This window comes from Staurois parvus, unplaced genomic scaffold (genome assembly GCF_062004578.1).
Source record: "Staurois parvus isolate SC_StPar_1 unplaced genomic scaffold, SC_StPar_1.0 ptg000082l, whole genome shotgun sequence".
In the NCBI taxonomy this organism is placed as follows: Eukaryota; Metazoa; Chordata; class Amphibia; order Anura; family Ranidae; genus Staurois; species Staurois parvus.
This window is the reverse complement of record NW_028317878.1, coordinates 1438239-1461065: the sequence shown is the minus strand read 5'-3', so window position 1 is coordinate 1461065 and position 22827 is coordinate 1438239. Positions and strand designations below refer to the sequence as shown.

General features: G+C 41.4%; 2 protein-coding genes across 2 annotated transcripts in view; both read right to left on the bottom strand.

The window, feature by feature from the left end:
* Positions 1 to 2612: 2612 nt before the first annotated feature.
* Positions 2613 to 10756, bottom strand: TRIL (TLR4 interactor with leucine rich repeats). The gene has a single exon (XM_089669882.1). It carries the CDS (start codon positions 10202 to 10204, stop codon positions 7502 to 7504), a length of 2703 nt encoding a protein of 900 aa, XP_089526008.1. The 5' UTR covers positions 10205 to 10756; the 3' UTR covers positions 2613 to 7501.
* Positions 10757 to 21479: 10723 nt separating this feature from the next.
* Positions 21480 to 22827, bottom strand: part of CPVL (carboxypeptidase vitellogenic like) — a 144820-nt gene continuing 143472 nt past the window's right edge. The window contains exon 13 of the mRNA XM_089669881.1: positions 21480 to 21705. Within this exon, the coding sequence (XP_089526007.1) occupies positions 21589 to 21705 (117 nt within the window). The 3' untranslated portion in view covers positions 21480 to 21588. The remainder of the gene's footprint in view (positions 21706 to 22827) is intronic.

Below are 22827 nucleotides of genomic sequence, written 5' to 3'. Positions count from 1 at the left end.
ACAATTTATAACTTTTTTTTGTGGGGGGGGGGGAATTAGTGCTAAGAGAGGGGTTTTTTTTGGGGGGGGGGTGTATTTGTGCTGGGAGAGGATTTATGTTCAGAGGGGAAATTCGAGGGGTAGATGATTTGTGCTAGGAGGGGGGATTAGGGGAGGGAGAGAATTTGGAGCTGGGAGTGTGGATTTGTACTGAAAGGGGGGGATTTTGGTTTGTGGAGAATTTTGGCTTGCAAAGGGAATTTATGGTTAGGTAATAAGTGTGAATGAAGATTGATGGTCCACTTTCTTTCTTTGGGAGGGGGTGATTTTTGCAGACACCTAATACTTATACATTTTTTTTTACCATTTTGCATCTTTGGCCTGGGCACTAGATTACCTTGTTCTGGCACTGGCTACAATCTCCCAACACGGTTAATCAAAAGAAATTTGAAAGCAGTCAGTCTAATAAGGATCACGTGTTTAAACGAAGCGTTATCAGCACCCTTGGACAGGTTTATATAACACTTGTAAACAAAGCGATTGCTTCCATCTCAGTTGGTTATTCTGAATTAAAGGATAAGTTTACCTTTTGGATAAAAATAATAAATGCAAATTTTTTTGCAGGTAAAAAAAAAATGTGCATTTATTATTTTTGTCCAAAGCAGCCTGGAAAGCATTGCAGCAGTGATCAGTAGATCACTGATGCCATGCAGGAAGATTCAATGAACTACCACAGCGCTCCACAACACCCTGGACGTTCATTGAAAACTACAAGCCGACAGCCTCTAAAGCTGTTGGGACTTGTAGTTCATTCATTATTCACGGAAGTCCTTGAATGAATGATGTGTTTGTGTGGGCAGATAGTAAAGGTAAACTTCTCCCCGTATTATGTGTTGGGGGGGGAAGGGGGGGGGGGTGCGGCTGCGGCTATGGGAACATGTTACATGTTCCACACTAAAAAGGGGTGGAAAATGTAACATGTTCCCAAAGGTGAACTTCTCCTTTAAGAACATTGCATTCCTTCCTTTCAATAGCCAATGTAGGTAATGGCACACTAGGGTCACCACTTTCATGCCTTGCAACTGTCACAGATTCCTTGCGATGAGGCATTTTTCCCTGACATTAATAAAATGTGTGCACAATATGTGCTGCTGACCACAACAAGCAACCAGCTGTTGGACTGACTGTTAACTGAACTCAGGAAATTCCTGGGAATTCTATGTTGCTGTTGGTAATAAATTTTCATAAACTAGTACCTGCACTACAGTTATATAGAACTGCCCTCAACAACCGAAGCGCTGTTTCTTACATGTTTCACAATGAAAAATCGCCTTTTATCATAGTTTATGGTTTTGTGAATTTAAACAGCATGCCGGAAACAATGTCTAGATGCAGTTTTTTGGTAGCAGAAAGAGACTACGGCCATGTTTAACCCCTTCCAGTCAACTGTACACTTGTGAGGCAGCACATAGGTGGGTTTTATTCTCCTGTGCTACAAATATGCATAGTTTTTTCTGTCAGGAGCACTATCAATCGAGCGATCCCAGCACTGCGACTGCGCTGTCACTGACAGCTCCCAGCCATGAGTAACGAGAGACAATAGCGCAGATTTCCAGGCCACATGAGCACTGTGACGGCCAATACCAGTGCATTGCACATATTATTACATTGTAAGCGTTTATGAGCAGGGCCCTCAATCCACTTTTTTTATTGTATTATAACTGTACTGTCTCCCTTTATATTGTAAAGCACTGCGCAAACTGTTGGCACTATATAAATCCTGTATAATAATAATATTTGCCAGCACACCATGGATTGTCAAATGTCGTCTCAAGTTTTTATTGCAGAAAGAGCACATCATAAAGGTCATGTGTAACATTTTAGAGCCACGCAGGACCCCTTTGTCACATGCCTGATGAAGGTGTCCTGCATGGCTCCAAAATGTTGCACTTAGTCCTTTGTGATGTGATCTTTCTCCAGTAAACTTCGGATGACACAAGAGCTGATAGGATGGGCTCCCGATCACATAACAGCCAGTCACAGTGATCACACGATCAGGAAGGCAATGAAATGCCTCAGGTGTTAATGTAATAGACTACTTTTATCATTAAAGGGGTTAAAAACAAATGTCAAATTTATTACCACTAACGTTTTCTAATTCCACAGTGTCCTTCCATAACCCGTCAAGAGTCAGCAGTGAGATGCTGACCATTCAGGAGCATTGTATTTAAATGCCTGTGTAACAGTACTAGATTTCACCAGTAGGTGCTTCTACAAGCATAATTTCAATCTGTCAGAGGCCAGAACAGATGAAGGAAGCAGACATTCCCATTATACAAAATTGTAGCCTATTACAGAGATGTAAAAATAAAAAAAAAATGATTCTAAAAGGTTGAAAGAGGTAATTTACTCCAACGCTCTTAAAGGTCAATCTGCCAAAACTTGTTTCTATATTGGAAGGAGACTGCTGGCCTTTTACATTTTTCCCAGACTTCTACAACAAAATATCCACTTTAAAATACCCAAACCAAGAAACCCATTGGAAGGGTACCATCAGTACTGGATAATTTATAATTATTTCCATTTTTATGATAAATCCATAACATCTGGCTTAATAAAAAAATCAATCAACATTCCTGTGAAAATATCTTGTTTTTATCAATTTCCACCCAAAACTAAAATATAACAGAGTTGATCTTTAAACTCTGCTGCCATGCAATCCACTGATTTTGTACTGGAAAAGTGTAGAAATGTACGTAGATCATCTTAAAGATCAACATGGAACATCAAATCATTTCCTTAAAGCTAACTTTACATTCTGCTGCAACCAAGGGCTCAATGCTTGTAATATAATGAAAGCAGTATTAAACCCAAAAGCAAACATTATATTTTAGCTTACCATTTCTTACATGTGATGGCTACATTCATTTTCTTTTTTAGGATTTCTTCCTTCTAATATCACCTGATGATCCAGCCAGTAAGTCTGTTGTTTTTTCAAAAGCCCAAGAAGCTCTGCAGTAGAATGTATGAGCGCAGAGATGAGACAAACCATTTAACACTAGCAGGAGTGCTTACAATAATCAGCTTTTATTTATGTATGTAAAAACATTATTCCAACAGGAACAAAACTGTTGCTGTAACTGCTTATAAAGTATTAGCTGAAGTTTGGCTTCAATTTGTTACTGTATCTAAATATGCTAGTACATCTAATTCTAATACAGGATGTGTGTTACTGGCCAGATTACCAGGTAAAATCAGAGGAGAAAAACCCGAAAAAAAAGAAAACTAATGCAGCCGCAACAATTAATGATTGGTAAGCTGCAATATATAAAATGTTTGGTTTTGGGTTTAATACCGCTTTAATTGCTAGGGATAACAGAAAAAATATCTGCAAACAGAAAAAAAAAAAAAAAACTAAGCTAGCTTCTACTCACTTTGCCTAGGCAACAGTGACATCACTTAGCGAACCCAAGTGAAAGATGAATGATGTCACCATTGTCTAGGCAAAGCAGCTAAAGGCTGGGGTTCAAGCAAAGTACAGTATATGTTTCCCTTTTTTTTTTCTTTAATTTTTTTTTTTTATGTTAGGCCCCATCAGTTTAGAATTGAGGAGACAGGTCTACCATATGGTCCTTGGTTGCTGTGGACTGCAAGGCCAGCGTTAACGGTTCATAAGTTTTAGGATCCAAGCCCCTTACAGTCTATGGAAGAAATGCTCGGTCTGTAAAGCTTGCAATCTAAATTGCACTAATTAGCAATTAAAATCCAAGTCTGTCTGAGAACTGGTATTTGGCCACTGGATTGATTTCTCTAATGGCTTCCTATATCTCTTGCTGACTTTAATGGTTAGAGATTTCACCTTCTGAAGGTGTCATGCTCTTATATCTTCATTCTCCTCTCAATTTTTCAGGTTATAGAGAATCTAGCAGATAGAGCATTACATTATCACTCCATGGGTAGCAGGTTGCTCTCCAGAAGAGTCCTCAAGAGATTTTTACCCCCTCTAAAAAAATTAAATAGGTGGATGCAAGATTAAGGCTACGTTCACACTAGCGTTGTGTGCAGGCGGCAGAGAGGCGTTTGGGAAGCGTTTTTACCGCTTTCCAAACGCCTCTGCCAATTCTGCACATTATAGCACATGGTGCTGTTCTAACGGGAGCGTTTGCGTCTCGTCGTGTCGCGTCAAAACGGAAGCCTCTGGTCGAGTCAGGAGGCGTTGAAGCCTCCTATTCTAGTCTATGGTGCCGCTCCGCAAACGCCGGTTGCGACGCGGTTGTGGGGTGTTTGCGGAGCGGTAACACCATTCAAACTGCATTATAGGCGTTTGTGGTGCGTTTTTAACGCTTGGCAAACGCCTAGCAACCGCTGCTAAACAGCGCATGCGGAGCGTTTGCCGAGCGTTAAAAAATGCTCCGCAAACGCCGGACCAACGCTTGCCAAACGCTATAGGGGCGTTTGGCAAGCATTGGTAAAACAGTCAAGTGTGAACGAGCCCTTAAAGTGGAACTAAATCCTACTATTCATTTTCCGCCAAGGAAACTGCCATTTTAGCCTGGGTTTGATCTTCAACTGCCATTGTACTGCAAATGTGACCAGTTAGGACACCAGCTATTTGATGGTTGGACAGTTTGGTTGAGAGTACAAGTAAATATAACAGTTACATTCCTGGCATTTGGGGAATGTAACTTTTTTTGAAACTGTTAAATCAATGGGTTTAATTTGCTTTAAAGTGTAACCGAAGGCAAAACTTTTTTTTCATTTTGAACAGAGTAAGGGAAGGTTATGACCCTTTTGTTGCCATCTGTGTCCTATTGAGGAGATTTCCCTTCACTTCCTGTCCCAGAGCCAAAACAGGAAGTGAGAGGAAATCCCTGCACAGTGGGAGAATCCCGACATGATACCAGGGTCACCAGAACTAGTGTCCCCATGGGTAAACTGACCCTCTATTACTGTTCTGTTGTCAACCCAAAATTTGTGATTTTCATTTACGTTCGATAAACAAAGGCAAATGGAGAAGGTAAATCTCCCTGATGGGCGCAGACAGCAAGAAAAAATGGACAGGTGTTCTAATCCCAATCCACTATCTAATCTACATCTAAAAAAAAAAAAAAAAAAAAAAAAAAGTTTTGCCTTTAGTTATACATTAATATCACAGGCATTACCTTCATTAATACAATTGAAGTTGATCTCTCCAATATATAATTTAGCATGGTTGACCATAACTTTTCATATACTGAGTTTGACATAATTTTTGTTATATAATTTGCAACACTGAGATTTACAGGGGGAGAAAATCCATCTGTCGCCAGAAACTGCAGCCACAGACACTAGGAATGAGGTTCAAAGGCCTTCCTACACTGTTGCAGGCTTCCAGTATAAGCATTCCAGGCATAGAGATATACACAGCTTTCTTCTATACATTCAAGAATTTGTCATCACACCATAAGAGCTGACATCACTGTACTGGGCATTACTCCAACATATGTGTTCATTAGATGTTACTAAAATGTGCTGCCACTCTTAACCAAACTGATACTGATTTTCAACATTGAACACAGCTGACTGGTTTGTGTGAACTGCAACACATACAGTTTATGTGCAGCAGCCTATTAAAGGGCCAGTCCACCCTGATTTAGACTATGGCTTCTTGAAGCAGATTTTTACTTTTCCAATAAACTTCCCTCCAATCCACCCCTCCTCTATTTGAATAGGGCTGTTTCTTTTTTCATACCCTTTTATTAAAAGAAAAATGTGTAGTCACACCCCCCCAATGCACGCAACCCACCTAGGTGAATGACTTTACAGTGCTCACTGTGCCTACTGGGAGGCATAGCCCTTCATTCACAAAGGAGAAGGGGGTCATACCTAGCGCCGCATCATCGTCTGAACCCGGAAGAGCAAGCAGGCCTCTCGATGATGTCACAAACAACATGGCAGCGTGGGACCGAGCAGTTGCAAAAGATACAAGGATCTCAGCTGGACAACGCTGGATCCTCTGGGTGGGTGTGTATCTGAAATGCACACAACACACCACCACCCGATAAGGGTAAAAAGAAAAAAAATGGGGGAGGGGGTGAAGATCTGCTTGAGGTCCAGTTCACACCACAAAAAACGCACTCCGGATGCATTTCAAATACGTTTTTGCTTAAAGTTCACACCAGTGCAGTTTTGATGCAGTTTGACATGTTCCAGTATGGTTCTGTACAACAAATGCAGCCTGTTCTACTTTTGTTTTCTGCACCAAAAACTGACTGCACTGGTGCGAACTAGGGCCACTGGAATACATGGAAAACACTGTGCATGCATTTTTGAAGCAGAAAAAAGCCGCACTGCACCTAGTGTGAACTAGCACTTAAACCTCATTCACATGAGCCTCCTGCATTTGTTTTATTTAAATGCAGGAGTGATTGTTTCATTTTTGTTTTATGCCAAATGTACATCTGTTTACATATACATCAGTTTACATGCATTTAGGTGTGCTTACATGCATTCAGGGTATCTAATCTACCCCCTGGACATACAGATTTCTATTTTTTCTAAACACAGTTAAACTGAATGCACTTAAAACAGACACACACCATTTAAAATCAATGCATGAATTTTAGAAATGTCCTAAAATGTATATAAATTGCATGTATGTCATTGCCTGTGAGAATGAAGCCTTAAAGGTCTTTATTACTGCAGCAATAAGATCTCTCTGTCACAATTTCCAGCTCTGTGCCAAATATTAAGGAGTTTTTGGTGTTGCAACCCATCTCTGCTTGCTTTAGCACATTTTGATGCATTTACATAACATATAGCAAACAAAAAATGTCAATAGGGAGAGGCGTACAATTGCACAGCAGTTGTGCACAACAAGGAATGCAAGAGCAAATATCTCTCCTATAAAACTGCAAGATGTTGTAACACTAAAGCATCTACCGAACAATGAAATGTGAATTTGGGGTAAACAGACTGCTTGAATAAAAACATGAGGCCTGATACACAAGAGCGCAGGAGGCTGTCCAAAGTACTTTGTGGGTGTATTTCCACGCCTGGGAGCCACAGTTGCAACACACAGCCACTCATAGTAATAAATGGCTGTACATAGGTATATACGTGCATAGACATACGTACAGGAATACATTCCTTTACACACACAAGCCACAATCAGGGATTTCTGCCCATGCATGCGTTTACGCAAGTATGGAATGCGCCATTCATTACTATGAGCGTCTGTATGCTGCAGTTGTGTCTCTTGTTTGAGGAAATATGCTGCAATTTACTTGGTATGACTTCATGTACCCGTGTGCATGAGGCCTAATAGAGATCATTTTTGTTATTATATATCTTGGATGCCTGCATGTTAGACATGTCAAATATTGTTGCTTAATGTGACCAAATACATATTGACATTTATCCAATATGACCAATTACTTCTTAGAAGAGGCACTGGGAACAAATACTCAATAATACGCACATCATGGCCACACTATATTTGGCTGCTATTCAGCAGGACATTCCTGGCTGATTTATGAAATGATTAGTCTGTGAACCTCTGGAGTAGATTATCTCTGTGTATATTTGCCCCCTCTCTGAAGCGCTCACAGCCAGGGAACTCTATGAGATCTGTTTCTCCCAGAGCACACACTGCAGTCCGGGGTCGATGTGACTGAAAACCTGAAAAATCAGTGGACACTCCAGTTCCCACAGACCGGTAGGGGCGACGTGTGGAATACATCTGGCGGACATGAACAGGCGCCCTCTTTCGACACCATTTTTTTCGTGCCACTCTAGAACCCCAAGCAACCAACCCCAGCAGAAGCAGCAATGCATTGAGGGCAAGCAGTACTAAGGCTAGCAACTGGTAGTTTAACCAAGGACGCTCATCTTCTGCAGGTAATGTCACAAGACCTGCACAATGCTCCCTAGGAGCTACAGGACACGCTCTACCACCAATAAGGCTTTCAACACACACTAAATATGGAGTATCTCCCGTCAGCTCCTGTAATGTTAAAGATTCTGTATGACCCCTTGGGTAGACAAAGCGCTGAAAGCGTCCACCCTGACCAAATCGCTCATAAAGGACCCTGAACAGGACAGGTCCATGAGTATGTGGTACCGTCTGCCATCGCACCCGAGCTGTAGTGCTTCCTACGTACTCCACAGACAGGTTAAGTAAATAAAACTTGTTGAATTCACATGGATCAGACAGGATGGATGGAAAAGGTGCAACTTGATGCAAAGTTTCACTTTGCTCACGTTGGGTAGAGTGGAGAGAAGGCTGCAATGTGTCAGAATGACTCCGGAGTGCAGTTTCTACTTCGTGGATGTCCTTCTGCAGTTTTTTTAACTTCAGGTGTGAGTCACCAGTTTTTGGCATTTCAGATGTTGAATGCAAAGTGCCAGTTACATCAGAGTGCTCAGGATTGGAAGGGAGATTTAAAGAGTCAGGGGGCTGGTGATGTAAAATTTCAACATCTGGAAGACTATGATGTAAATTGTTGGATGCTGAGATTGGAGCCTCAGATTGTTTGAAAGGCAGCTGTTTTAATTTCTCACTTGCTGGCTGGAATGTAGCAGGGTGTTGCTTTTCAGTCTCTGGGTACTGCTGGCTAGGGTTCAGCAAGTTCAACTTCGATTGTGTTGGATTCCGAGTTCCACCAGAAGCCTTTGTGTTTTTACTTTTGCCTGTTTGTGATATTTTTTGCCGTTTTTCTGCATTGCTCCTTTTGGCACCTGATGGCAATTTTGTGGTGGGAACACTTAATACAGATGCCAATGTTTGAGGCAAAATGAGGGCTTCTGGTGATTGCGTAGAGACAGGCAGTAATAAACTTGCTTTTGAATCCAAATGATCAGAATCTGCTTCACTTTTCTGACCTTCAGGTGAAGGATGCAAAACCAGATGTTCACCTGGTACAGTGCTGGACATCCCTTTAGGGGTTGTAGTATAAACACAGCCTTCAGTTCCCTGTAAATAAGCATCTTCCAGATAGTCCAAATACTTTCCTGCTACTTCCTGGGGCTCGCTGCACTTTACAAACACTGTTAGCATTCGTATCCGTGTGTGTAGGGTTCCTAAAATCCAGTGTTTGAGCCCCAAGAGATGACAGTTGCAGTTCCATCGATTGCCATCTAGCTGTAGCCTGTAAAGAGCTGGATTTTCCGCAAGGATATCCCCAGGCAGAAAACTAAGCATATTATACTGCAGATCCAGAACCCTCAGCCGACTTAATCCACTGAATGTTCTAGGCAGCAAACTGGACAGAGAATTATGGCTCATATTTAATACCTCCAAACTTTGCAGCGATACTAGAAGGCTTTCAGGCAGATTGCTCAGTAAGTTTCCATCAAGGTGCAGCTCTTGCAAAGATCCCAATCCCTGAAAAGTCTTGCTGTGTAGATGAGAAATCCTGCTTGAGCTAAGAACGAGCTTGGAAAGCCTCTGTAGTCCATGAAAAACACCTGGTCCCAGTTGCTGCAGATTATTTCCAGCCATGCTAAGTGTGCTAAGGGAGCGCAGTGGTAAAAATGTGGGATGGCGTAAGGAGTTTAGGGGGTTCCCTGAAAGGCTCAGTAAACGCAATTTTACAAGCCCTGAAAAAGCATTTTTACTGATATTTGTAATTTTGTTGTTTTCCAGATGGAGATAAAGCAGATTAGGAAGCCCCTGAAAGAGAGAGCCATGCAGTACCTGGATGTTATTCCCGTCCATTCTTAGTTTGAGCAGTGACCCCAGGCTGGAGAAGCTGGCACGACTGACATTTTGTAGTCGGTTGCTATTCACATTCAATACTTTCAATTTCTTAAGAGCTGACAATGCACCAGAGGTAAGCGTCTGAAGCTGATTGTTGCCAAGGTAGAGCTCTTCCAGATTGGAAAGCTTGTCAAATGCCTTGGGATGAATGAAATGGATCCGATTGTACTGCAGATCAAGCCGTTGTAGATTGAAGTAGTTTGAAAAGTCTGTAGTGCTGATGTTGGTGATAAAATTCCCTCCCAGACTGTAGGTTTTGGTCCCAAAAGGGTTCAGTATGTGGCTAGATTTGGGCACAGAGACTAGCCCTCTGTTTGAGCAGAGGATATGCTGGAGATGCTGGCAGTCACATGGCTGTGGGCACTTCTCCTCCACACCATAGCATAGACCGCAAAGCAGCAACAGCAGCTGTAAAGTGACAGTTTTCTCCATCTCACCTGGAGCAGTGGGCAGATGAACCCAGCTCTGTGCATCCCCTATGTGCATGCAGCCTTAGCAGTCCACTTCTATGACTGTTGTTACGGCAGATCCTCCAGTACATCAGCATCTCGTTGATTTCTACATTGCTTTGTCACATGTAGCAGCTATGGGAAATGAGTACAGCTCTACAGATTGCAGAACACATCGCCAGCAGTTACTTGCAGCATGAACACTCACTGTGCACTGCAGCTCTCCAGTGAATGGCAGTCGAATTGTCACATCTGTACAGGAGCAGACGGGGCTGCTGGCTCAGAGGGTCCCCTGTCTTCTGGCTGGACAGCACAGCCCCTTCCCAGCTTGCAGCAGCAATGAGCGCTAGACCAGATGTTACTGTACATGGTGCAGCCCCTTTGCAGCCACTCTCACATCCATGGCAACTTGACTTCTTACAGTTGGTCTAGAAATCCCTCCAAGTTTGCACAGCTTAGGGTCAGACAGGCATCCAGGTGGCCATGTGAGTGTGAGTCCTCTTCAAAAACCCAGCTCTAGGAAATCCAAGGCTGCAGCTTCTTTTGTTCAGGATTCAGAAAAAAGAGAAGTTTAGTGCGGAAATACGTGCTTCCCACACTGGGTCCCCTGAGATTGTTAGCTAGGAAAGAGGATCCTGGAGAGGCAGCACAGAGCTGCTGGTGGGAGGAGGAAACAAGCAGCACATGTGAGGGAAGAGAGGACACACTGCTAGGGAAACAACGTGCCACTTGGAACAAAGGGGACACCGAGCCAAAGGCAGATGACCTAGTGAGAGCCTGCTGAATGCTGCTCTCATAGACATGTCCTGCTGCCCTCACCTTCTCTCCCCCCCCCCCTCAAACATCAGTAGGGGCAGTTAAAAAAAAAACATTGTCTATCCTAACTGGTGCTGTTGCCCATGGCAACCAAGTTGCTTCTATCTTTTTTTTTTTTACACAGCTTAGAAAATGGAAATTTAAATCTTCAGTTTAGTAATTTTTACACCTTTCCTTTGAAAAAAACAACATAGTAAAAACATGCATTTTTCATGGGAATTGGGTGCATTTTCTAGCTGCCTGACTCCAATCATGCGCCTGTGTAACATGGACATGCGACTCAAAAAGAACATAAAAACGCAAACCACAGTACTTTTTTGATGTTATTTATTATTTCAGGTACTTATATAGTGCACTCAATTTACGCAGCACTTTACATATATATTGTACATTCACATCAGTGCCTAACCCTCAAGGGGTGTACAATCTAAGGTCCCTAACTCACATTCATACAAACACATACTAGGGACAATTTAGACAGGATCCAATTAAACTACCAGAATGTCTCCGGAGTGTGGGAGGAAACCGGAGTATCCGGAGGAAACCCACGCAGGCACAGAGAGAACATGCAAACTTTAGGCAGGTGGTACCATGGCTGGGATTCAAACCAACGACCCTAGTACTGCTTGGCAGAAGTGCTAACGATTTAGCCACTGTGCTGCCCATATGATGTGTTTTCCATTCATTTCAATGAGGAGGTGCATTTTTGACATGCTTTTTAAACATGCACTAAAAATGCAGCACGCAGGAAATTTAAAAATGCACCGCACTCGCAGCATATTGGTGGAAAAAGTGCCTGTTTTCATGTACGTTTGTCCTGCTTTTTAACTATTTGCAGACCAGCGACATACCCATATGTCATTGGACTATGAGCAGTTATACCTGGATGATGCCTGGATAGCAGGAGGGGACATTCCCACCCCCCAGGGCTCTCCTGTCCCACCGGGTGGCACATCCATAGGCTGGCTGGACAGCCAAACAAAGCTGGGATCGGCTTTAATTGGCTCTCCGCTATTGTAATCTGGAAGAGATGACTTGACATCACTTTCGGTTTACCCAGATGTCAATTGCACCCTTTTTATAAAAAATGTAAGCATTCAAAAACACCGATCTTGGTGTTTTTAATGCTTTTAAGGGCAGAGGAGGGATTTGGGGTCTTATAGACCCCAGATCTATCCATAAAGAATACCTGTCACATAGCTATTGCTGTCATAAGGATGTTTACAGTCCTTGTGACAGCAATAAAAGTGATAAGTCATTTAAAGTGCCCCCATCCCCCCTGTGCTTTCACACATGCAAACAGCAATCGCCCCACACATGAGGTATCATGTCAGATCCTGGGCAGTAATTCTAGCACTAGGCCTCCTCTGCAAATCTAAACTGGTAACCTGTAAAGGCTTTTAAAGTATCGCCTATGGATAGTACAATTTACATTGTTTGTTGCCGTTGCCCAAACATGGGTAATGTGTGGCATATTTGGTATCTTTTTACTCGGCGTAACATCATTTTATATTTTACAAAATAAATTGGGTTATGTGTTGTGTCTTTTTGCATTAAAATAAAAAACAAAAACAAAGAAGTGTATTGTTTCCTAAAAAAACTGTGTTTGAAAAGCCGCTGCGCAAATACCATGCGACATAAAAAATTGCAAAACCCACCATTTTATTCTTTAGGGCCTCCGCTTTAAAAGTTATGCAAGAAATTCTGATTTTTACATGTAAACAAAAATGTCATAAAAAAAGGCCTGGAGGTCAAGTGGATACAAATACCATGGGATGCAAAGTGTTGCTTGTGCTGGTGGCTGCTCTGTTAATCGACATCTTCAGCTCTCCCCCCCCCCCCACCCTGGCAGCTGTGATCTTCCAGTGATGCCAGGGTTAATACAAGCCACTGGATCTGTCACAGACACCCATCAAAATATCTGCCCTTCCTGCTCCCTCCTCCATTCATAAAAGCTATCTTATTACATCCCAGAATGAAAAGCGCTCTATGAATGGAGGAGGCAGACCTTTCATTCATCCACCCATACGCCATTCATCATAGAAAGCTTTTAATTGCAGGAAGCAATAGATCAGCTTCTATGAACGGAGCAGGTGGTAGCTCATATTAACCTCTAAAGCACCAAAAGATCACAGCTGCGGGGGTAAGGGGGGTAGAGAACCGAAGAATTTAATGAACAGAGCAGCCACCAGCACAAGGGACACTTCTCATGCAAGTATTGTCCATTGTGCTGATTAAAAAAAAAATTGATGAACTGTAAAAGATGAATAGCTGTGCTCTAGTTGAGACAATGAGAGTTTTTCTACAGACACGTTTTATTAAAATTACCTGAATTAATGTATCTGCTGCTATACAGCAACACTGGGGCTAAAACTGGAGCAAAAGTGCACAGGTTCTCTGGCTAAAGGGGAAAAATCTTGCCAGCACAGCTATGGTCGCCATACATGAGACAATTCTATATGTGGCTGTATTGTTGATAAAAAGTATTAAAAAGTATAAAAAGATAAAAAAGGGCAAAAAAGTATTTAGTCAGCCACCAATTGTGCAAGTTCTCCCACTTAAAAAGATGAGAGAGGCCTGTAATTGGCATCAGAGGTAGACCTCAACTATGAGAGACAAAAGGAGAAAACAAATCCAGACAATCACATTGGCTGATTTGGAAAGAATTTATTTGCAAATTATGGTGGAAAATAAGTATTTGGTCACCTACAAACAAGCAAGATTTCTGGCTCTCATAGACCTGTACCTTCTTTAAGGCTGGCCATACATTATACAATTATCTGCAGATTTTTGGTTTAGATTTACCAAAAACCATATAATAGGAGGACAAACCTAAACAACACTTTCAGTTGTATCCAATTAGGCAGGCCCTTGCACTACACAGTTGAAGGTAAATCTAAAGAAAATTGGGCAGAAAATCTGCAGATAATTGTATAATGTATGGCCAGCCTAAGAGGCTCCTCTGTCCTGCACTCATTACCTGTATCAATGGCACCTGTTTGAACTTGTTATCAGTATAAAAAACACCTGTCCACAACCTCAAACAGTCACACTCCAAACTCCACTATGGTGAAGACCAAAGAGCTGTCGCCAGACACCAGAAACAAAATTGTAGACCTGCACCAGGCTGGGAAGACTGAATCTGCAATAGGCAAGCAGCTTGGTGTGAACAAATCAACTGTGGGAGCAATAATTAGAAAATGGAAGACATACAAGACCACCGATAATCTCCCTCGATCTGGGGCTCCACGCAAGATCTCACTCCGTGGGGTCAAAATGATCACAAGAACGGTGAGCAAAAATCCCAGGACCACACAGGGGGACCTAGTGAATGACCTGCAGAGAGCTGGGACCAACGTAACAAAGCCTACCATCAGTAACACACTATGCCGCCAGGGACTCAGATCCTGCAGTGCCAGACGTGTCCCCCTGCTTAACCCAGTACATGTCCGGGCCCGTCTGAAGTTTGCTAGAGAGCATTTGGATACCCCATAGAAAACCTTTGGAGGGAGTTGAAAGTCCGTGTTGCCCAGCGACAGCCTCAAAACATCACTGCTCTAGAGGAGATATGCATGGAGGATGGGCCAACATACCAGCAACAGTGTGTGCCAACCTTGTGAAGACTTACAGGAAACGTTTGACCTCTGTCATTGCCAACAAAGGATATATAACAAAAGTATTGAGATGAACTTTTGATATTGACCAAATACTTATATTCCACCATAATTTGCAAATAAATTCTTTCCAAATCAGCCAATGTGATTGTCTGGATTTTATTTCTCATTTTGTCTCTCATAGTTGAGGTCTACCTATGATGCCAATTACAGGCCTCTCTCATCTTTTTAAGTGGCAGAACTTGCACAATTGGTGACTGACTAAATACATTTTTGCCCCACTGTATATTTACTGACCAGAGGATTGAAAATATCCTTTAGATGCACCATACATGTAAATCATATTAAGTACATGCTTTCCTGCAATCCAGTTTTCTGTCCAGACTGATCAGAATAATTTTAGTTAAATCGATCAGTTTTGCAGTCGATCGATGTTGCAGTGGGTTTCTAACTCCTAGGTACGGTCATATTTTCCCATTCTGCTTCCATATAACACTGCAATCTAAAGTACTGTACCTGTAATTAATAAGTAAACTGGAGCAACTCTCTGGCTGAAAGAGAAAAGGCTTGTCTGCACTGGCAATCACAATGCCCTATGGAAAAGTGAAAATGCATGCGTTGTCACTACACACGTGTGAATAGGTTCTAAAGCAACTTTTGATTTAAAAAAAAAAAAAAAAAAGGCTGATACACCTTCCTGCAACAGAAGACTTTGTAGCTATGCCCCAAAATTCTATTGCAGAAAGCAGAGGCTCACCATTGCAAACCTCTCCTTAGAATACCAATTGCTATGTTGTCATGCTGATCCAGTAGCTTCTCTCATTTCTGAGTCACTAACCCAGAGTAAGCATGTAGATCAGGAATTGTGGCTTTACTTGTTGCATGCTTTTTCCAGATCTGTATAGCTTTGTACACATGGGCCGAAATCGGGCGGTTGGCAAGAAAAAGATGACTTTTAGTCCATGTGTACAGATCTCTGGTTTACGGAAGCCAGTCTCATGGCCAGCATCTGCTGAACATGCTGGAAAGCCAGTATCCGACCTGCATCTGATCAGCATTTGCGGTCAATGGCTGTGAGCACTGATCAGTATGTTCTGGCATGGAGGGCAGCCCTCCTTGTCACAATACAATAGCACAGCAGGGGGAGATTGTTGTACTAACATTGCTTGTGTTAGTATGGTGCTCTCACAGTTTTTTTTTTTTTTTCATTCAGCCCACTGGGTTAAATTAAAAAAAAAACAACCTAATTTGTATACCATTTTTACTCAAAGTATTGAAGCTATTAGCAGCCTGCTAGCTTGTCAGAAAGTCAGCAATGCAGCCCCCATGTTTCTTTCAATACCATTTAAATAAATGCATGTGTGTAAATATATTACAGCTCTATTTCTCCAACATCTATCTATTTAAAACCATTCAGAAAGTTCAAACAGCCAGTTATAACAATCTAACAATGTTATCAGATCATAGTTTGTGTTATCACTGTTTTGCTAATGAAATGTAAATTGTATTTCCCCACAGGTGATAAGGAAATGGAACTCTGAGAAACTGAAGGTCTGAGTGACAAAAAATAGTAAAGATAAAAGCCGTTAACTCAGCAAATGGTAGGAGCAAAGGGAGTGAAAAGAACAAATAACCTAAAGGTGTCCATTCACAGGGAGATAATAAGCTATCAAAGAGAACCTTTTCCAATCAATCAGAGTAATTGGCCAGTGTGTAGGCTGTCTCTGACTTTTGGAGGCTGAGGGATATCATCATACAGAATCGTACAAAGGACTCATCAGTATGTGTATACACTTCTCCTATGAGTGCTTCAACTGTCCCACTCACATTATGAGCATCTAAAGCTGGGTATACATGTCCAGGTTTGTTTTTTTTTTTAGTTCAACCAGTAGGCTGAACATAAAAAAAAACTGACATCCCTGCATCAACACAAACATTGTTGATGCAGGGATTTCTTCTGCTGTTCTATTGTATTTTGACAGAGAAGACCTCCCCCCCCACCCAGATCAGTGCTTGCAGCCATTGGCCATGAGTGCTGATCGAATTTTGGTTTTGCACCATGACCATTTGACCGTGGAGCGGACAGGGTACACACGTTAGTGGTATGTGTGTACTGGGCTTACAGGCTAGCCATATACGCGTAAGATGGCCATACCTTGATCTAAATTCGTCCAGTTCTGCAGATTCTGGCCAAATTTCAATCCACGTACGGCCAATATGGTTAAACAGAAGTTGATTGGGATCTATTCAACCTCCCAGTTGGATTTTAGCTGCTTGATTAGCCCTGCAAGCTATATAGTGGAACGCTGATTTGTGTATTGTGATGGCAGGGAAGTCTCCGCGCTGTCAGAATACAAAACAGAGGGGAGGATAGCCCCCATCCACCTTGAATATGTGGAAGGGGGAATCAGGTCAGTTTTGTTGTTCCATCTGCTGGTTGAATTATAAAAACAAAACAATGAACTAATCTATGGGTAGCTTTAAAGTTCTGAGTAGAAAAAAAGAAAATCAATAGATTTGCTGCTTAGTATGGGTGGACGAATAGTGCTAGCCATTACATTCAGACAGCCACAGTAAACACAGCTGACTGAATACTCAAACAGTGACTGAATTTGATTAAATGCAGTCACTGTTCAGCTAATACTTTTCTACTCTGTTCAGTTGATTTTTAAAATGCTTTTTGCTGAGCTGGATGGTGCTGACAATGCCACCTACGGCTTGATTTTAATCTGATTTAGGAGGCATTGGACAAAATTTGAGCTGTGTATGGCTAGCTTTTCAACTATAGGTCTGCTGTAGATTTGAGTTACTTGCAGTTATGATAGAGAAGTGCTGAGCAGTGTGATCTTTGCTTTTCCTCATCTGCTGGATAGTACAGGCTACCCATGTTCTCCAAAGAACTGTACTTAGAAATGGCCATACTTTGTACAAAAATTTGACTAGTGAGTGGTCCTGTCAATTGCCCCCCACCCGACATCCCAAATCTGCTGCATCCAATCAGATGAAGCTGCTGTTCGGTTATTTTAACTAATTTCATTTATTTTTGTGTCCCTTTTGAGATATTACCCTTAACTTCCCATTCTGTCTTAGTTTTCTAAAGCCAGCTATAGATTGCTCGAATCTCGGCCGGTTCAGTAGGGACTAGCCAAGATTTAATTCATCTATGGGCAGACTGGTTGTACTGAAGTCAGTCCATCTTTAGTACAACTGACTTTACGATCCAACTTTAGTACAACAAGCCTGTCAGATTTTTTTTTTTTGTATGCAATTACCGCCTGTGGCTATAGGCACCAGCAGTCATCATTGTGTTCTGCCCGCAGGGAAGGCTCACCACTGGCAAAAGACAACAGCACAGCAGGAGGGATTCATTGACTGTTTATGGGGGAATCAAGCAATTTTGCAGGAAAGAAAATTGCATTATCTATAGTTTGCCATACTGTTAAAGCAATTATATTGTTAAAGTAATTACATTTTCTGTAAATTTACATTAGTAAAAAATGGCACAATATAAGTATCCATGTCTGATATCTGGAGGGCTGCTGGGAATGCTGAAAATCACTACAGCAGTCCATGCTGCTTACAGTAATAGCCGTGAACTTCTGGGTGCTACTCCACTGGGTTCCCCTTCTGCACACTGACCAAAGGGGGTCATTTGCTCAGCACCACTGCCATTTAGAGAGCACCTTGTATTTTTTTTTCATTGAATACAAGGAATTCTCTGGTGGGACAAGGAGATCATGATATCTGCTTCTCCTTCCCACCTAACCTAAAATCAGGAAAAGGCCTTGTACTCATTGACAGTAATACAAGATGTTCTGTGAATGGCAGCGGTGCTGAGCGATCGACCCCTGTGTTTAGTGTGCACAAGGGAAGATGCTGGAACAGGACCCAAAAGATAACAGCCAACACTGTGGGGGTTATTTACTAAAACTGGAGTGTGCAAAATCTGGTGCAGCTCTGCATAAAAGCCAATCAGCTTCCAGGTTTCATTGTCAAAGTTTAACTGAACAAGCTGAAGTTAGAAGATTGGCTACCATGCACAGCTGCATGAGACTGTGAGTGCACTAGTTTTAGTAAATCTTCTGTATGTAGAACAGACCACTACAGTGAATTTTAGCATCCCTAGCAGTCCTCTGGATAACAGATATGGATACTTACATCAAGCAAGACTGGACCAATGTAAGTTTACAGGATCGTTAATTCCTGGAGTTCCACTTTAAATAGAAAGGAAGTAGGGAGAAGACTCCAAAGTGGGGACATTTCTTTTTTATGACCTCCTGTACAGATATTATGGATTCTGATTCAGAGAAGTAAAAGAAGGTAGGGCAGAAAAAGAACTCTATAGTAACATAGAGCATATACATTTCCAATCTTTTTCCCCCCCACTCTATTCCCCCTTCCCTCAAAAGAAAAATAACAAAAAAAATATGCACACAGTTTGTATGTGGGGGTACAAGGTTTTAAATACCCTCTGGTCTCAAATTATTTTTACATGGTGGTCCACTTATATTAGCCTCTGTTACATAATCCATCTTGTAAATGATACCAGGAATCATCATCTAAGACCACATACATTATCGAAGATACAAAGGCAAGTCATTGATGATTAAATTCTCCTTCCTGCAACCAACCAGTCAGTGTTGATGGGGAAATCCCTCCCACTGAGCTATTGTGTTCTACTGGCGTGGAGCCTACTCTGCCAGCAAAACACAATGATTCCTGCTCACGGCTATAGCCACCAGCAGTAATTGTATGCAAAAAATCTGACAGGGTGGTTGTACTTAAGTTGATCCATCCATCCAACTAGCCTGCTCATGAATGGATTGAATTTCGGCCAGTTCCTGCTGAACTGGCCAAGATTCGATCCATCTATGGCCGGTTTAAAGGATAAGTTCACCTTTTAACAAAAAATAATAAATGCACTTTATTGCAGGTAAAAAAAATGTGCATTTTATTATTTTTTGTTGCAGGAGCCTGTAAGGCACAGCACCAGCGACCAACAGATCACTGATGCTATGCAGGTCTGCTGCAGAACTGTCAGTATATCTGCTTGCCCATACGGGATGTACGAGCAAGCAGCTATACTGACAGGAAGAATCAAACTACCACGGCGCTCCACAGAATATGGGTGTAACATGTTACGAAAAGGTTAACTTGTCCTTTAAGGCTCATCATCTAAGATATGTATGACTGGGATCTGACAGATTAAAGAACACACTACTTGCCTTTTTACATGGAGGTAAGTTTACTGGTTCTGAAAAACTGAACCTATTTACACACACACACACACACACACATATATATATATATATATACCCGACATCTTAAAAGTGGCTACCGATTGGAATTGCTGTCTATTACAGGCGTCATGGACCGTGAGATGGGGAGGGCCAGCAGGAGTTGCACACATGCTGCTTTCCAATGCCATTACAATTTATGTCTGAGGGAAGAATGCAACCTTACTAGGCAGAGTTCAGGAGGACAAGAAAACAGAGTTAGGGGAAATGAGAGCTCTGTAAACATGAAGAGTAAAACCCTAATGAATCACACACTTAAGCTAAAGAAAAGGCTTGTAAATGCCATGTTCTGTCTACCGGAATAAGATTATTAAAGTTATAATGCGAAGTAACATACGAGGAGGAATTTAGGAGACAGAAGCCTCTAGATGGGGGTGGTGGGGGGTGGAGGAAACACACAGGAAAAATGGGTAACCTTGGATGGATTCCAGTAAGACTACGAATTCAAGTCTGGTTTGTTTAACATACAAAAGGACAAATATTTGGTAACCATTTCTCCATCATTAAATACATATTATATACAGAGACATGTACAAAACCAGGAGCCTGTTTTGTCCTCTTTGTGAGTTGGGCTTCAGGGATTTTTTTCCTCTGCTTGGTTTTTACCACAATTATACTGGGTCACATGCACAGGCATTGTAGGAAGTACAGAAAAGGACATACAAACTCAAGATGGGGGTAAGAATCTGTGTGAAAATAGGTGGAATGAACACAAAATGTAACGTTTCGGTTACTGCAGAGGTACAAACCTAAAAACACCTCTTTACAGTGGTTACTACCCATACATAATCCCATATTTCCACATGAATCAAGCTTTTTATAAATATTTGAAAATCTTTAAACAAACTTTGGCTAAGGCTTGGAAGTCAGGGATCCAGACTGTAGCTCAGGTCAAAAACAAAAAAGAGGTCATGGTATTTAACCAACATAAAATTGGCTGCCACCTTACGTGACAAGACTAAAAAATATGGAAAGATTTGGAACCACCGGGTTATTCATTCATCCAAACATAAACATCCTTGCAACAAACACATCTATATTCAGTCAAAAACATTAACAAAATATAAACATAACATACAAAAAACATCTTTAGGTGATAGAAAAAAAAAACAAAAACAGGCAAGCCTTGATGGACCACTTGGTCTTTTTTGCTTTTACTTGTTTCTATAAAAAATGTATTGAAACAGAAATCCTTTTTATGCAATCAACTTTATGACACACACACACGGCACCTCCTGCCTGGAGTTTGCATGTTCTCCCTGTGCCTGCGTGGGTTTCCTCCGGGTACTCCAGTTTCCTCCCACCCTCCAAAGACATGCTGGTAGGTTAATTGGATCCTGTCAAAATAGGCCTTTGTATGTATGAATGTAAGATAGGTACCTTAGATTGTACACCCCTCGAGGGTTAGGGAGTGATGTGAATGTACAACATATATATGTAAAGCGCTGCATAAATTGGCGGCGCTATACAAGTACCTGAAATAAATACACACACACACACACACACACACACACACAAATATAAACAAATACATACATACACATAAACACAATAATGCATTCCAAGTTCCAATCATACACAGATATTAAGTTTACTCTTGTCACTTTAATAGAGAATTTTTTAAAAGAAATTTTATTGATTTTACCAATTTATTCATTTTACCAATTTGTTACAGAAACCTATTCAGTATCAACTTAGAATTCAATCGCACAGCTGAGATTCTTGCAGTTACTTATAAATCTGTCAATCATCACAAATGATCTTTCAGCCTGGTCATATGGAAGGATGTGGCCTCCTCCTCTCACTATAACCTGAAAAACAGAAAGGAAAAAGAGGTTATATGCATACGCATTTAGAAATGTTAAAATTTGCAGAAATACTAGTACAAAATAAGTAAAATAATTATTTGTGAAAATAATTACCATGGGTTGTAGGAAAGAAATTTGCTTGATCTCCCCATCAACACTGACTGTGCTGATAGGGGAATCCCTACCATGGAGCTACTGTGTTTTCTAACTGGGGGGGGGGGGGGCACAGGTGGGGAGCCGTTCCTGCCAGAAGAACACAGTGATTATTGCCAGCGACTAATTGCATGTAACATCCAACATGCTGGTTGTATCCCAGTTGTACAACAATCAAATTGGATACAATCAGCTTGCCCATAGATGGTTTGAATCTTGGTCCCCGCTGAACTGGCCAAGATTTGAACCATCTATGGCTGGCTTAAGTCACTAACCTGGAAAAGCGTATGCAGAAAAGAACTTTTAAGTTAGTTAGGAGTCTGCATTTAGTTCCAAGTCTGACTCAAAGTTTTGTAGCCAGTGGGTCAGGGGAATGACCAATCAATCAATAGGCTTATTAATAGCAATAGCAGCCCTTGTGCTTCTCTAAAGACAGGCTTTCTTTATAAAGAAACTGTAGTGTTCTGGGCTAATTTTAATTTTTCAAGTTGATTACCTCATGTTATGCTCAGTATAAGTTTATCAGGCTTCCTAGGTTTGACAGATACTCTACAAAGTACAGAGTTCATAGAAAAGGATAGGTAGGGGAAAAGGGATTGGTAATAAACTAGCATCACATATCCATAGTATGAGCATAATTCGGCATCTCAAGGTAAAGTCAGAATTATAGTTTGTGACCTTGGCAATAAATGCAACCATACCTCCTGGGATATTTGTCAATCACATAGGTGTGCATGGGTTTACAGAATAGAGCTTAGAAATTGTTCCATTTATAACCTCATATTTTAGATAATTTTTATTATTTATATACCAACCTTACTTAAAAAAAAACAGTTAAGATAAATTACTTCCATGTTAAACTGTGTGCCGTCTAATAAAGTCTAGCACTTGCTCTGCACTCATCGATTACATAATGAATGTACAGATATATACAGATGGCAGTAGCGATGAGCCATGGTTTGGTCTGAACGT

Bases quoted from the DNA above. Each gene is read 5' to 3' on its own strand.
- TRIL (XM_089669882.1), bottom strand. From the start codon at position 10,204: ATGCACATAGGGGATGCACAGAGCTGGGTTCATCTGCCCACTGCTCCA.